Here is a 17,690-nt window from a genome sequence, read left to right as displayed (position 1 = left end):
CCCCTCTTGGAAAGTGAAAATAAACACTGGTATCCAGCACTTTAAAGGCTCCAGCAGGGACAGTTAACAGAGACATCAATTCAAGCATATCTTTATAAAAGCTAATGATCTGAATACGCATGCACACTGCATATAGAGATGGAGTCCTTGGAAAGGGTTGGAATTGAAGGTGGAGTTGGAATGATAATAGCAGGAAAGATAATGAGTATTTTTCTTTTCTTTGACCTCATCTAAAATCAGTCTTTGGAAAAGGTACATAGATTCCATACTCTGTTTTTGTAGTTTATTGTTAAGGACATGAATAAAACTAAAATTGTTTCATGTTGTTTTGAACTGTTTATTTGATGCCTCAAAGGTAAATTTGCGAATGCGGTGTGTCTGAAAGTTTTGAAAATCAATTTTAATGTGAAATCTAAAACCCATCTCTTCTGATAGTGTGATATAAATGAATAGTTGCAGTGACTTTACTAACCTCAAAGTTGAAAGATCCCTTGATTTGATTTGAAGTAATTTAATGTAGAATATAATTCTTATTTAAAAGCCTAGCTTGAATAGAAATGTTTTTTTTTTTCCCTTGTGAAGTTCATGTTTGCTTTTTTCACACCTAAACATCCACACCTCATCAACTAAGTAGTTTTTTTCATCAGGGAGAAATAGAACAGGTACCAGCTACGATATAAGGCTTCAGTTAGGCACAAACATATTTTGACATCATTCCTATAGGTTTGGAAATATATTCAGACATATATCGTGGTTGCAGTTTCCGATTTTCATATCAGAAGAGTGGACAATTGGTTCGGCGGAGGTCTGAGCTCTCCAAGTGTCCATTCAAGTGGTTGTTATGTGAAATGTTCTTGAATCGAAATCAATGAAATATGGAAAAAAGATGTTTCCTAACAAGAGTCAGAGGAAGTTGGTTGGTTGGTGGGGGTTGGGTAATAAAGAACTTGAGCTCAGATCAGAGCTTTGTACGGTATGTGTGTCTGCCCACAGAGCTGCCAGGACACCCCGTATTCCAGTAAGTGCTTTTTACCGTGAACACCATTTTTGCTTTGATGCTGTGACTAACGGCTCAGTCACACAACCACTTCCATCACATCCAACCGTGCAGTCATGGCTTTTCTGGTCTGTGTGCCATTTGCCATTAATGTCATGTTTGTTTTTTAAAAGTGAAACTATAGATGTTTACAAGGGTCAGATAATTGGATGTGTCGTGAATATCAAAAACAACAATCATGTGGTTTGCGTCCCTGCTAAAACTAGAAAGTCGGTGTATAAATCTTATTGAAGCTGAGTTATCTGGCGAGTTTGTTTGCTTGTGTTGGGAAGGCACAGATTAGAATAGATGAGATTACTGTAAACAGCGCAAAAACACAATTCAAACAAATTATCATCTCGCACAAAGGAAATCCATGTGGTTCTCTTTTCTTGGAAAATATGTCATGACAGAAGTCAAATATCTTTGTTTTTCCTGCCTGACGAATACAGAAACATTTTTTTTTTTATAGTCAGATCACTGTTTGACTCCACATTCTATTCACAGGCATACAATTTAAGGAAGTCTCTGTTTACTGAAATAGATCAAGATCTGTGGGTAGAACACAGAGGGTAGCTCAGTGTGGTTTATATAAGCAATAAAATGTCTGAGTCACTGTTTTGGTTGTGAGAGATTACCAAAAGCTTCCTGCTGCAGGAACCAACCCAATAAAGAACCTTTAATCGAAAGACATCAGACATTAGAGGGTTTGTTTTTCTGGTGTTATATTTTCCTGTGCATCATTGAGGAATCCTGCCGCAGTGTTGTTGAAGCAGTCAATATAATCCCAAAGTCAACAGACAGTGTCATGCAGAGACAGTTTGGACAGATTAGCCAAAACTACGTCAGTTAATATTCAGAGGAGTATCAACGTCCGCTCATTGTTTGAGATTTTGTGCGATCTGGCTCAAACCCAAAAGGTCAGTCTCCTGTCTCTTAAAGCCTGGTGTCCTCAGGAGGAATAAATTCAAGATGGTCTTGTATATGATGTCTCTATTGATGAAAGTCCAGACAGCATTTACCAATTACATACTGTGTCTACCTGGAAAACCTCTTTACTCTGAGATGTTACACTTGCATACCAACTGATTTCGACCCTCACAAATGGCTTTGTTATTGTCTGTTTGTCTGTCGGTCTCTTCACGGTGTCTGACCGATCCATAAGGCTCTGAGTGTATTCTGGTTGAACCAAAAGGGGACAGATTGTGGCCTGAATACAGGACCTGCATCCATTAAGGTAGAAGGACACTGTTGGAAGACACTGCTGAGATTCTCAGTCTGCTTTGAACCAAGTCATACTATGATTTTACTCAAAGGATATTAAAGTACTTCTAGTTGTGTTCTAGAAAACTACCAATACACCAACTTACATGGGAACGCGCAAACACACAAGGGCTGGATAATGGACACAAATGTTGCTCCTCAGACATTTGACTGCTATATATACACTATATAAATAATAAACCAAGTAAATATATGTTGTTGAAATTCCCAAGCAACTCTTTTTAAGGCAGGTCCTCTGTATATATGATTAAAAAAAAAAATGCCTGTTTAAAATCAGTGCATAGTCTGCTGTGCATATTCTATACAAAGTGGCTTTGAAGGAATAATTTGACATTTTGGGAAATAGATTGCTTTGATTTCATGCGGAGATTTTAATGAGAACATCAATATTATCGTGTTAAAAATCCCCTCGAGATTAGATTGAAGATACTGCATATAAAAATACTCTGCTTCATGTAACTAGTGTCTGCTATGACCACCTTCACCAAACTGCTCAGACAGGCAGTGCTCGCATGTAGACAGTCGAATACATACACATCCAGTGCTGGAGATCGAGCCAGGACTTTTCAGAGTTTAATATGCTGTGAAGGAAGTAGACCATGGTTGATATGACTGACCATGTGTAAATGCACCGAGTCATATGAACTCAGACGATTACTGGAAGGCTGACACAGTCCATATGCTTCTCATCTCTCCTGTTCTCATCAGCTCCTTAAAACGCTTTTCTGACCATTAAACCATGTCTTCACTCCAGGTCAGCAGCTCTTCTCCCTGACTGAACACAGCCAGAGTCGGCTGACAGTTTTCCAGAACTTCCTTAATGTGAACTGAGCTCTTCTTCTCTTCCTGTATTTATTAACATCACAGGTGTAGTCCTTCGAGGCGACCAACCGGTACCGACAAACCTTCTGAGCACAGATTCAAGTTGCCACCGGTGGAGCTTCTGAACATTGCCTGCTTCGATTCCACGTTTCCGATCTCCATAGAGTGTGTGAAAAATGTCAAAGTGGAGTTAAAAGACTTCATGGACAGGATCCCCAGCCAGACGTTCCCTGTTCACCCTCACTACCACAATGTCAAGCATTGACCTTCGACCTAAGGTGTTCTGGTACACACAATTTCACTTATGAACGATCCTATGCTCAAACATTATGTTCATTAAGGCCAATCCATGTCTAGCACAGACGTTGAATCGCCCCAGAGGAGACATCCTCTCCAGGACTCCACCCAGATAATCCAGACAAACAGAATTCCTCTCAGCGTCTCAACGCAGAACTCCAACACAGCCGTGAGCTTGTAAGTATCACTGCACTCACCCTGCACCTCCGGTTATTTATATTTTCCCAATTAGGCTTAATCATAAATTCAGGTTACGTTATTATTTTAAGCTCCTACTAAAAAGTATTTCTGCGATCTGTAATTTTTAACCCACAAATATTTTGTCAGTGTTTTCTCATGTTATGAATTACTCCAAACACAGAGAGCAAAAAAAGAGTCACCTGACAGGATCAAATACATCTCCCACCCAGTCTTTATAAAGTGAAGCATATGTGGTCATTTCCATATTGTAAAATCCTTTTGAAGATTCCTCTAAAGAGGCAGAATCAGATGTTTGCTCAGGATCTCTCAGAAGAGCCGTCTTCTGTTTGATCTTCACAAACAGAGACACTTTAAAGTGGAAATGTACAGATGTACGGTGGTATCAGTATTGACAGGGGGTCATTGAAAGCCATTACAGTCTTCAAACAGACTCCCTTTCATAAAATAATAGGATTGCTTTAAAATGTTGGAGGGAAACGGGTTATAGATCACTTCTATTTTCACATTTTATTATTTTATGTAATTTGAAAGAGTGTCATTTAACTTATTTTTGCACTTGGAAAATGTCTATCATTTTTTTATAGCGTACTTAAAAAATAGAATTGTGATTTAATCAACCCAACTTTTACTTAGAAACTAAATAAGGATATTAAAAATATTAATATCTTTACCTGGGGAAATTGAGGTAGATTACAAAGGGTATTTTTCAAACCATGAGAATAAACTAAATGTTTTATCATTAACTCCACATGCTGGTGTGTCTTATGGGTTTAAGTTATGGAGACATTTTGATTTGATATTTGATTTCTGAACTTTGCTATAATGAAGAACCATAAATGATGGAAAAAAAAAAAAAAACATCAATTAACAGGTCTAACATCAGGCATACTGTATGCGATGTGAGAGAGGATGATGATGTGTGAAGCTGCACACAGAATGTTTTTTTTTTTTTACAGATGCACAACACAAACGTCATCATAAACACAAACAGACAGAAACATCCTGCTCCTTTCACTGCGATCTGTCAACAGCTTGGATGACTTGGCTTCAGACAGAAGTAATTTTGAGCAGGCTGTATGTAGATGATTGACAGTTTCCCAATTACTCAGACAATAACATGAAATGACACACGCAGTGATTTTCATGCTGGAAAAGAATCCTTTCTTCAGAGCTGTCCATCAGAATAAGTGGAATGTGATTGCATTTAGAGCAAGGAATTCACCATGCATTTTGCTTTGTGTCGCCATTCATATCTGTAGGCAGGCTTTTTATAGATTTAAGTTTTTAGATGCTGAAGAGGTGGCAAGAAATATGCACAGACCTCCACTGCTCAGATTAAGTTCTTGACTTTTTCTTCCCATCCCTAAAAGTCATGCACGGATCCACTTTGTAGGAAAAGCTGGTCCCTCGCAGTAGTTTTGTCCTGGTATCGCACTGCAGGAACAGATGTTAAAAAAAGCCTGTTCATCAAAGAAAGACAGCGCATTTCCGCTGTAAGGATGTTTTCCTTGATCCCCCCCCCCCTTCCAGTATGATAAAATGTGCTGTTTGTATCACTGAATGACATTTCAGGAAGACTTTTGATGCCCAGTATGGCCGAACCAGGAGTCCGTGCTGTCAAAAAATAGGCAGATTCATAGAGGTGTGTCCTGCCTTTCTTTCTTTTCTCTTCTTGTCTAGGTTTTGACTTTGCATCCTCCATCCTGTCTTTCATCTCTGGCTCTTCTTTCTCTGTCTTGTGTAGAAAGGTGAAGGTGCAATGGTTCCAAAGCTCAGAGTAGTTTAAAGTTAGACAAAATAGAGAAGTATAAAATGTCCCAGCTGGCAGGAATAATTGTGTCCACTTGGGGGAGCTTTAACAGGCCTGAGTATCGTTGGATTACATTACAACCATGAATCCATCATTACACACAGACAAGAGAAATACTAGAATTTGTCTTTAAAGTATGAATAACCTCTATGCATGAAAATGTACACCGGTGTTATGTTCACACACATACGTGTTTTTAATTTCCCCCTTTTTATATCATTTCAGTTTGACATGGTTCAATGACCATTAGTCTGCAAAATGCCAGCCGGTGTTGACTCAAAACTGAATGAATTTATCTCATCTCATCTCAACAAGCAATGGGTTTTTCAGCGGCCGTGAACGCGTCTCGGACACTCCCGAAACCACTTATCATGCGAGACGAGCCTGATTTCTGCAGCCGGTTGTGTTTGTGTGTAAACAGCGAACCGACGAAAAATGCAGCCCCGAAGTCGTTGTCGACATGACGGCGTCAACAAGCCGCGTTGTATTTACTCAGACGTCTGACAACATCAACATGTGTTCCCAGTCTGAGAGCTCTTGTGAACGAGGACTCTGACTGTCCGGAGCACAGAACGCAGCGCACAGATCGGCCTCCAGAGACAAATCGACCAAAAGGCCCACATTTTGGTTTGTGTGCAATCCATAAATGGCGCACTTGGGTATTTTAATGCTTAATGTATACCAAAAAAAAAAAAAAAAAAAAAATTGTTTCCAATTAATTCAATATGCAGAAATATACATTTTAACGCTACAAACAAAATAAGAAACAACACCGTTGTTGTTAGATTTGAATCCATGAAGCTACTGAGACATAAACCTCATTAATTGGTGATTTAAAATTTGAACATCACATGAGTGACCTTGTCCCAGCAGCTGCACAGTGTGCGCTGACTCCCCATTATTAAACAAAAAAGGTGCAGTTCTGTGCTCAAATGTAACCCGATGTAAATCGGTGTCATTGCAGGTTTTCTCATGTTAATGCCTCTAGTCAGCCAGGCATTAACTACGAGGCCATGACAATCTATCCACGGGATCTCCGCTGGCAGCCTTGATTGCCCTCAGGCCTCCTGTAGGGCGACAACAGGAGACATCATCAGTCCAAGTGAAAATGAAAAGGTAATGATTCTGTTTATTGAAATCACATCTACACACACATTAATTGAGGTAGTTATTACAAATATAGATTAAAGTATTATGATATTGATTTTAGTTTTGTTCATTTTAACAGTCTGGATTATATGAATGGAGACGGGCGAGGTGCTGTTTAATCAGATTACTGCTGTGTGTGTGTGTGTGTGTGTGTGTGTGTGTGTGTGTGTGTGTGAGAGAGAGAGAGAGAGTGAGGGGGGTGGTAGTGGTGGGGTTATGCAGGCAACCTAGGGGGTAGGTGGTGGAGATGCTCACACACACACACACACACACACACACACACACACACACACACACACACACACACACACACACACACACCGCTCAGAGAGAGAGAGAGAGAGAGAGAGAGAGAGAGAGAGAGAGAGGGAGGGAGGGAGTCGCAGAACAGTGCAGACTTGGCAGGCAGACAGAGCAGTGTGCAGAGAAGTTTTGGTGTTTAAAAACTTTTCCCTGGAAAAGTGCAACTCGGTTTGCTCACTCACACCAGGCTCTTATTCGTCACCAGTACATTGGGCTTGCGCAAAGTCTCACTTTTTTTTTTTTTAAATTTTACTTCTTGGCTTCAGGTGCTGACGCGGCGCGGACCTGTTGCTTCACTTTGGCTGGGAAACCCTTTGGATAAACTCTGCGTTTTGTTTGCAGATTCAATGCAATGTGGAGTGTGGAGAGAGCAGCCCGGGCAGCAGCGAGAGGATGATGTGACCCTGTGTAAACTCCTCTGACCGCCTCTCAAACACACTTGAAACAGCAGCGCCGCGTCCAGCTGAGGCTCCCCAAGTCAACATGACTCTGTCCGGCGGTTTGTCGGATACTTGTCAGCTCATTTTACGTGACCGCACGGAGCCGGAGCTGTGGAAATAGGACTTAATCCATGCTTTCTGGGGAATAGTTGTTGCAACACGTTGTGGTCGAAGCGAACGCAGGCTGCCCGAGCACAGTTTGGAGAGATCTACGATGAGGGGCACTTTGGGCGCATTCATTCAGTCCTGTCTCATTCTGCTGGTCCGGGCAGACCAGTGGAGGCTCAAGGACTCCGCCAACTGCGAGTTGAACAGGAAAGTAAGTTCTTCTGAAACCAGAAGTAATCATTGATTCTACTCCTTAAGTGGTGCAGAAGTACCTATTCACTTTTACCTGTTCAACTACACTATTTTCTATCTCGTAAAGGTTTGTGTCAGTGACCCTCATTTTGCTGACATCATGTTCTCCTGATTGGAATAAATGTCTGATCTTTTGACCTCCTTTCAACTATCAAAATGAATCTATTGTAATATATTTGTAAAGTAAGCCTGGAGGAAACCCCTGATTACTTTTTGTCTTGTGTCACTGCTGACTATCTACATTATTTTGTCATGTTATTTGTTTCATTAATCCATTAATACTTTTGTTCATTTTAAATCTGGATAAATAGTTTGAAAAGCAGTTCAGAGACTAACTAAATGAAACTGGTGAGCATTCTTTTATTGAAAGAAATAATAAACAACGTTATTGATTAATTTTCTGTTGGCTAATCGACAAATCCATTGTTTCGGCACTAGTTTTGTGATTGGCAATGTGTAACATGCAGTTCCCTTACTGTACATAGGGATGACTGTATTCCAGAAAAAGTAAAAAAAAAAATCAAGGCTTTTTTTTGGGTATATTTCTATGATATTTTACAAATGAATGAGAGTTCTCAACTCCTCTTTTATTGATTACCTCCGTTTATTTTTGATGAGTTTTATTTTCACATCATTTTCCTCAGAGGCACCGAGACCATTTGAGGTCAGATCCAGCAACAGGAAGGCAAAACTTTGAACAGGCCGTAGTGTGACAATCACTGACACCTGTATTGTTTGTTTGGCACGCAGGTTCTAAGTGGCCTATTAATAAGTCATTACCAGTCTGTTAACAGCGTCTGTAATAAACAGCCTCTCGCAGACGAAGAGGTGGCTGTTGGTTAAAGTTAGATTCATCCCTCTGCCTCTTTCTTACAGGCGTTATTGTTTCTGAATTGGTGGGTAAATTGATTAGTTAAGCAACAGAGAACTACAACCGTTTTCAGCTTCTTTAATCTTTCTGGGTTTATATCATTATAAAGTGAGTATCTTTGGGTTTAAGACTGTCAAAACTAAGATTTGAAGAAGCCACCTTGTAACTGCTCTGATATGTAATAAGCCATTAATAGATTAATCAGGAAAATAATCAACACATTAATCAATACTAAACAGAACTGTCTGTTCAAACCCTACTAATTCTCTCATCTTTCCCCCCCCAGCAAACTGACTTAAACTCCTTCCTGTGGATGATCAAAAGGGATCCTCCCTCATATTTCTATGGCACAATCCACGTTCCCTACACGCGTGTTTGGGACTTCATCCCTGAAAATTCCAAGCAGGCCTTCCAGGAGAGCAACATCGTCTACTTCGAGCTGGACCTCACCGACCCTTACACCATCTCCGCCCTGACCAGCTGCCAGATGCTCCCTCAAGGCGAGAACCTGCAGGACGTCCTCCCCAGAGACATCTACAGAAGGCTCAAGAGACACCTGGAGTATGTGAAACTCATGATGCCTTCTTGGATGACCCCGGATCAGAGGGGGAAGGGACTCTACGCGGACTACCTCTTCAACGCCATCGCTGGGAACTGGGAGAGGAAGCGACCCGTTTGGGTGATGCTGATGGTGAACTCTTTAACAGAGGCTGATATCAAGACGCGAGGGGTGCCGGTGCTGGACCTGTACCTGGCCCAGGAGGCGGAGAGGATGAGGAAAAGAACCGGGGCTGTGGAGAAGGTGGAGGAACAATGCCATCCACTTAATGGGCTCAACTTCTCCCAGGTGAGTTTGAAAATGTTCTGACTGGAGCTCAAGCTTCAGATTTACCGGTTTCTCAGCAATGTTTGCAGTCTGCTGTGTGTTTGTCCGTGACCTTCCATCAATCTTGTCATGACATAAAAACCTGAAATGATTGGCTAGATTTCCTTGAAATGGGCTTAGGACGGTTGCAACTTCCTGACATTATAGAAATCATCAGTTTTGTCGCTGTAATATTTTGTCAGTTATAATGAACATGCTCCCTCTAGAGGTGATAGGAGTATGACTTTGAAGAGGACATTTGGACAACACACAGGGAGCAAGTAACTCACATCCTTACACTTGTAGCTACTGTTTTCTATTCATTTGAGTTGGTACTCGGTATTGTGAGTTTAGACTCGTAGTTAGTAGTTTGAATGGCACCCATTGCCAACAGAGTCTCACATCATCATGCGTAATTTCTACGTTGGTGTGCAGCGTAAAACATTTTAGTGTCACAATAACGGCTTGAAAATAGGGGGATGTCGACATTTTTTTCTTGGACCAACAAAGCTGTAACACATGTTGATGTGAGACTGTGCTCCATTGCACGCTACAGACGCCATATGATGTCTTCTTACATGATGCAGTTGGTGCGTTTAACCTTCGCACTTTTCTAGTTTTGTTTCAATAAGATCAATGTCATATCTGCAGTGCTAAAGAGGCCTTGTATGTCAGCTCAAGACACAAGGATGTGTGATATAAATGACAAAGACCAGATGTGAAAATTCAGATTTATTTTTTTTTAATTTTTTTTACAACAGAGGCCTCTTTCCGCCATTTTCTTAGTCAAGTGGAGAAAGGTGTGGTGTTCATAATCAGCTGCATAAACATTCTGTCGCTTGCTCCTCTATGTCCTTTGTTATGAAAGAAAAATGGATCCTAATGACTCGAGTATGAAATCAGCAGAAAAAAAGGCACCTTGTTCCTCAGACTAGAGTACTGAAGTCTCCTTGCCAGCCCGCCTGCCAGTCTGTCTGTCTGCCAGTCTGTCTGTCTGTCTGTCTGTCTGTCTGTGCCCCGCCGTAACCCTTTCAGCTTTACAAACATTTCTCAAAGGCAGTAGTCACAACGAAATCATGTCGCATATTATTAAGGAATTTCTGCTAATGCTGGTCGGGAGTTAAAGGGATTACACTTGACCATTTACCCTAACACCCAGAAGCTTAAAGTGTTGTTATTTTAGAGCAGGCCTTGTTGGCCCCTCAGACTATAAGTCTCTGCACAAGCTGCCCAGCAGCACTTTTATTAGCATTCTCCAGCGGAAGAATGGGGAACGTCAATAATCGCACAGTGCATACAGTATGATTACAATTACTGACAATTTTTGTCCCGTGTTTACATAGCCAGTTAAATAGAAACCAATTTCCCATGGCAGTGTTTATGCCTCAATAAACACATGGAGTGAGGAACAGTCAACAATTACTACGTGTAGATTTTTTTTTTTTCTCTGATTGAGGATTAAATTGTGTCCGAAACACCTTGCACGTTTCTGAGATGCTTACATTTCTTGTGTCGCTTTAAATATTGAGTAGATTGTGTTGAGATGAGAAAATCCTCCTCAGAAATCTGACAGCATCAGCTGATGGTTCACCTTCATCTGACAAGTGTCCTCTTGTGGTCGTGCAAATGATTACTGTGTAGACGCAAAGGCAGAAATGGAGTCTTGTTGTTGTTGTTATTGTTGCCGTTGTTGGTGTTTATTACACTGCTCAAATTCTTTTTGTGTTGAATTCTTGGATTTGCCTGAATTTAACTGTCACAAACTGCAGTTTGCCATCTTTCTCAAGCCTTCACCAAATACATTAGTTTATTATCCTAAAGGAGGTGAGGTATTTTTGGAATCCTTTTTGTAATGGTTTTATTGGTCTTTATTTTTTTTTTTTTCATAAGACATAGATAAATGATCTTGTTTTGTCACAATGACTTGTTGTTATGGCTGTCGAAGAAAGAGTGCAGGGGCTAAAATTAGGTTTGTCAACAGATCTGTAAAGAGAGTAAACCTTCCATCATCGCAGCTTTCATTGACTTAAGTCCACAAAGCTACCAGAAGGTTCAACAATGAACTCCAGTGTCCCGAAAACAACCCCTATCTTGACAGGGCACCAAAACGGAGCACAACTTGGCACTCCTTAATTTCCACACTCAGTTTCAATCTAATCAACAGCAGGTCGACGGACGCTGGCTTGAAGCAGCCCGCTTAATATTGTTCATTCTCGTAAACTTTTTTTTTTTTTTTCACGGCTTTGCCTTCTGGTTGAAAAGGGCAATTCCAGTTAAAGCCTTTTAGCTCAACTCAACTGTAAGTTCTCCAGATAAAGTGTGCTGAGTGAGATACATGCTTGGTGAAACAACACTGCAGCCTCAGCCGCTGTTCTTGAGTGAAAAAGTTTAATCAGGCTACAACTAGAGAGGCACATTTATGGCTTTTAATGGTCTCTGTAATGTTTTCACTGGCCATTTGCATTTGGCACGAAACACATTTAAGCAAAATAAAAATATTTCATGCACTGAAGTAGTGAAAAGTTCTCTCCTCGGGCTTTGTTTAGGGCAATGGCTCAGGTGGTGAAATGTAGTTACATTACTAATTAAGTTTAAGATTTCTAGCCACAGATGATGCAGTCTCCATCATCACACACTCTTTGTACAGCTGATTGGATGAACGCTCCACTCGCTTGGCTGGGTCTTTTTCTTTTAATGATTACCACACTGGAAAATCATAGGCATTTTACTGAACTGAAATAGTCTGAGACAAATAGGCATCGCCATCGTGTTTCATTTCACATGTATAGCTCACAGTTTAAATGGTTTTCAAATTTGGGGGATTTCTGAGAGGTGGGGAACTACATCATCATCTGCTGTCTCGGCCAGGACATTTTTTTTTTTTTTTTAATCTCAGCAAGGCATTTTGGTTGCTGTAATCTAAACCAGTGGATGTTTGGGTGGAATGAGAAAATATTAAGTCAAACTTTTATTTTGAAGTCCATAGAATTTTTTTGCTGATGTGCTTTCAGTCTGAAGGACATATGCTTCAGTTGCCAGCAGTAAGTTGTTTGCTGCCAACGTAGTTAGCTCTCCTTTCAGCATTTTTAAACAGGGTTAGGATGAAATAAGTCTGCCTTTTAAATTAATATTTAATATTTTTAATATAATAGTTCAATTTCAATTCTTGAAACTTGGTTATGTTGTTGTTATGAAGTTATGAAGCAAATCTGACTAATTCCTCATGTTTTTAACAGTGAATGAAGACAGTGTGTGTTACTTTACTATATTTTCATGAAATACATTTAAGTGGCATAGAAATTTGGGTTGCAACTTAATGAGTCTGTGGGTCCTCCGGCTAGACCAGTTGAGAACCACTGACCTCAACCCTTCCTGTAATCAGTCGAGTTGTCCAGCTTATGATTGATTTTTATTAGATGGTTTCTACAGGCGGTAGCGTCAAAAGAAACGTGACAAATTTGTCAGTGTCTGACCTGTGTGTATCTATTTCAAACAGGAGCAAGTGCAGACAAAATAATGATTTAACAAAAGAGATAATGTACCACATTGGTGGCATTAATGGTGTTGCACCGAGTTTAAGAACATTTTAAATTATGAAATAGTTCAGATGCTGCATAGCTCCATCACTGTGTGTAGTGGGCTTGTTGGACTGTCAGATTTGGAAAGTGACCAAAATGACTGGATGCAGCTCAGAGCCAACAAGCAATTCATCAAAGCCATGATACCTTTTTTGACTTTGTGATGGTTTTGAGTGTCACTTTCCCTTGACAGATTTTCAATAAGGAGAGAATTCCCTCAAATATATGTACTTGGCTTTGTGCAGCTGTATTAAATTGCCTAACATCTACATAACTTAATGCATTTTAAAACTAGACATCTTTCTTTCTTATAAGCGATGTGTCGGTTTTAGAGCTCGCCTGTCAATATAAATTAAGCCCATTTAGCTCATTATTTTCAAACCACAATGAATTATACTTTCTTTTGTCAGACCTCTAATCTGGCTAAGCATCGCTGCTCTTATTCTTGCGCAGTGCCCCTAGTCTTTTGAAGAGTGGGCTCAGCCTTGCCCATTACACTAAGTGAGCTTGTTGAGGACAACAATAGCTGCATGAAGGCCGGCTTTCTCTATCACTGTTGTTGGAAACCCATGGGACATTCCACACCTCAGTGGAGCGGACCTGCTAATGAAAGTGTTGTTTCTTTCCTCCCATCACTGGGAGTAATGGTGCATGGAGAGGTGATGAATGCAGGTCTCAGTGTACATGTATGAGAACAGGGAAGGAATGTTTGAAGCTCGTTTGGTTCATTCATGACCAGTGGAAGAGCCATTAAGGAAAGAAGGCGTGACTCCATCTCCATTAAAGGTATCATGACGTTGCCTTTGTTTGACAACCTCGAAACTCCAGTTGTGCCATTTCCTTTTCACGGGAGCTGACGGGGTCCAGGGCTCTGGATCTGCAGGATTTCACAAGGCAAGGTCTGATGAAATCCAAACAAAACCCACAGAGAGATGCAACAATATCATGTCGATGGAGATGTTGAGTTTTGCTACAGTTTCAGTTTTCCTCTCTCGTCCCTCTCTTTAGGGTTTCTCTTTCTGCGCCTGAGGAGAAGCAGAAGATTTCAGAGATGTTCTTTCACTAACCCAAAGCAAACATGACTTTCACCTGATGTGAAACTAAACATGATGATCAGTAGCACCAGTAATTTTAACCTAATTATCATTGACTCCTGCCTGTCTGTAATTTAGACTCCTGCTGTTACATTTGTCTTTGCCTGTCTCCTGCTTTGGCTTGCGGCACATGACACCTTTCAGAATTTGGGATTATTTCCAGGTCAAGAAATATTTTCTGCTCTCAGGGAGTAAGGTCTGTTCTTAATTACAGCAAAAAGGCAAATCTCCCTTGGTTAGAGGATGCAAACTTTACCCTTGAATCAACCCAAGCAGTTTGTTCTTGAGTCAGCAGATTTATGGGAAAATGTTTCGTATCATCACTCAGTTGTGAGAGGTCACTCCCGAGCAGGCTGCTCACTCTATCAAAACTCATTGGACAGTACAAACGCTGTCACAAAGCGTGAGCATCTCTGAACTCCCACGCCGTGTGCTGTCCCAGTCATGATGACTGCTAAGTGTGTTGGTTATGTAAATTCTATTAAAAGTGAAAACACACACCGCAGACAGCACAATGGCCATCCTTATTTTCCTGCCCAGCATGGGCAGCGCTTTGGGCAAGCCGCCACTGATTCCCAGAGTTCGCCCACCAGGGAAAATCGTTCTCAATCCCCTCTGTAATGAGATTAGATGGCAAATTGAAAACGATGATGCGGGTGTGCACGAGAAAAAAAAGAGAAAGAATGCTAAGCTGCTTAGCTTAGCACAAAGAATGAAAACAATTGGAAACAGCTAGCTTGGCTTTGTCCAAAGATAACAAAAGTAGCGCGAGCAACACCGCCAAAGCTCAACAGTTAACCTGTTTAAACTTGTTTGTTTAATATGTACAAAATAAGTATGACGTTTAAATACTACATGTGGTTTAAGAGGCATCATGGGTAGGACTGTCTCTGTGGGACATCAACTGACAGCATAACGTCTTGTCATTTTCTACATGTTGAACAAATGTGATATATTGTAATTCTTATGCTAATTTGTAAACTTCAGATGAGCTACTTGGGTGATTTTGTTACCTTTGGACACACCAGACAGTTTGACCCTGTGTAGATATGAGCGTGACCTTGATCATTCATCTGACTCTGTGAGAAACCGAACATATATGTTTCACAATGACAGTATTACACAGTAATACACAGGCAGCAAATCTGATTAGATCTCATTTGTCTGTACTGGAAAGAACCGTAACGCTCCAGTCTATTGATTCAGTGAGCATCAGAGCAGAATAGCCTGCAGTGATGAAATGTGTACGTGTACTTGCATGTCCACACAGCCAAACAAATGACAAGCACAGCTATAAATCTTAACCTGTATTCAAATTTATTAAGCTCATTAAGGTGTTCTTTAAGAAGAAGTTAATAAATGATTGTCTCGGCTTAAGTGATGTTAATTTGTGATTTAGACAAATGATGTGTCATGTGGACATGTTTAAATAACTGATGAAACAGTAGTGCCAAGAAAATGTCATTGTGACATATTAACAGGAAGTTTGTAGAGTAATTTCTTAAAAGGAGACAAAGTAGACATGCCAAAAGGACAGCAATATGTTATATTGTGAAATACCTTACATACAGTGGTCACATCTTGCAGTGTGTAGCTGAATCTTTACTTTAGGAAGTGATTTATGTTTTTACGTGCAATGTTCTTTTTTTTTTTTTCACTCCTAAAAAGTTCCTAAAAAGCTTTTCTTTGATCAAAGGAAGCAAACTTTCAATGTTTCATATGGGCGCTGGGCGTACTTGTCCGTTGCTCATATAATTGGCTCGTATTTGTTTATTATTGTGTGTGTGTGTGTGTGTGTGTGTGTGTGTGTGTGTGTGTGTGTGTGAATATCTCCATGCAAATCTGTGCACTTCCCTTCTTGTTTGCAAAGAGTTCATGTTTGGGTATGAATGTGTGTTTGTTGTGCACAGCATGTGTATTTTCTGTGCATATACAGTTGTATGGTTGAATTTCCAACATGTCCTCACAGCTTCCTTTGAGTCGTCGGTTTCATGTCGCACCGAGGTGCATGATTTCCTCCCCACTGTTGACCAAACAGTCCCATATTAGATGTCTGCCATTTCCTCAGACATTATCTGTCCATCTGTCTGGATATGTGACACCGGAGACAAAGATGCCGAGATCCTGTCACTCTCAAATCCCTCTTTTCTTTCAAAAGCTTCATAGACAGAAATTGTTGCGTAAAGTCTGTCAACAACTTGTCAAAAAGGAACGCTACTGAACTTTAAAAAGCAAGGTCAGCAGTCTGGTTTGTTTGCTGCATTTACTATTGATATGGACAAACGAGAATGAGTTGTGTTGATTGCTTTGACTTTTTCAGCAAAAAGAAAGGATATGCACTGTGTTGTGTTTAATCGCTAACTAAAGAAGAAGAAACCTGAGATTTTGCCTTTCACGAGGAGGATTTGAATGTGTGCAGCTGCTTCGATCATCTTGTTCATGGTAGTACACAAACAAGCGATTAAATTCGGTCCCATGAACTTCAGGGTTCAAGATGATACTGTTCACCACTTCAAGGCTTGAAATTTCACAATCATCAAGTTTAAAATGTGCATTGTAATCCCATGCTCTGTTGGCAGTAATCTGTTTGAAACACATAGCAGTTCTGCGTTTCTGTTTCCTTAAATGTTTGCATCATTAGAGAGGATTTCTCGCAAAACTGTTTTTGTATGAAAAAGTGTTTGCTGCAGTCATATCAAGCAAAAGTAATTTTACAAATTAGATTTTCCATCCCTGTGTAAATCCAAACATTTGCATTGTTTTGTTTTTCAAATATATTTGATTGAAGGCGGATCAGATGCAGCTGGTTGGTGTTAACTGTGTTCCAAGAAAAAGAACTTCAGACCCCTTAAAGTATATACAGTAATACACTCCCTTGGAGTCGAGTTTGACTTCTGGATATCGCCGCAGGCTTTTCTTGGTCGTGTAACACCAGCTTTTGCAGCTCAAATAGGGATTTAATAGCTTGTCTCTGTGACTTTACAGCAGCTCATGGGAATTTGTGTAGGCTCAGGAGCTTCAGAGCACCAACATCACGCTGCACCCAAACAAACGTTGGATACTTCAAAATAACACTCCGATTGAAAGCTTTAGAAAACACACAAAATCTGAAGTTGAACTCATTGAAACGTACACAAAATGCAAAAGTACTCGTTGTGCAACACTAGATGAAATCGAAGTTTGACCATGCCATAGGGCTCCGTAATATATTGATTATGATATTGATATCTCTACATGGATATCATAATATCAAGATATGGCATTAGTGTTGTCTTATCCTTGTTTGAAGGGGCTGTTTTGCAGTAAAGCGATATCATTTTCTGAACTTACCAAACTGTTGTAGCTGTTCTATGATTTGCCTTTTTACTCACTCATTCTGTCATTGTATCCACATCACTGGTGATTAAACAAAAATCTTCAGCACAATCAATTTGTCCACATTTGCACAACTAACACACTATATCACACCTGATCGTGAGTGAAGAGTCCTTTCAGAGTATTACACGTGTGTGTGTTGAGTATTAGTTATTGTTCAAATAAAAGACATTTATTCAACTGGTTTGGTGGAGCTCAGCTATGT

The 17,690-nt window shown here is 40.3% G+C and overlaps 1 protein-coding gene across 1 annotated transcript in view; it reads left to right on the top strand.

Moving 5' to 3' along the window:
* Positions 1-6,996: 6,996 nt before the first annotated feature.
* The window catches only part of trabd2a (TraB domain containing 2A), a 56,772-nt gene continuing 46,078 nt past the window's right edge, over positions 6,997-17,690 (top strand). The window contains exons 1-2 of the mRNA XM_069163087.1: positions 6,997-7,661; positions 8,860-9,420. Of these exons, the coding sequence (XP_069019188.1) occupies positions 7,557-7,661; positions 8,860-9,420 (666 nt within the window). The 5' untranslated portion in view covers positions 6,997-7,556. The remainder of the gene's footprint in view (positions 7,662-8,859; positions 9,421-17,690) is intronic.

The sequence above is a fragment of the Embiotoca jacksoni genome, unplaced genomic scaffold (assembly GCF_022577435.1).
Source record: "Embiotoca jacksoni isolate LCO1_2020_lvr unplaced genomic scaffold, fEmbJac1.0.p SCAF_10, whole genome shotgun sequence".
Taxonomy (NCBI): domain Eukaryota; kingdom Metazoa; phylum Chordata; class Actinopteri; family Embiotocidae; genus Embiotoca; species Embiotoca jacksoni.
Note: the sequence above shows the minus strand (reverse complement) of the source record. Positions and strands in the feature narration are given on the sequence as shown.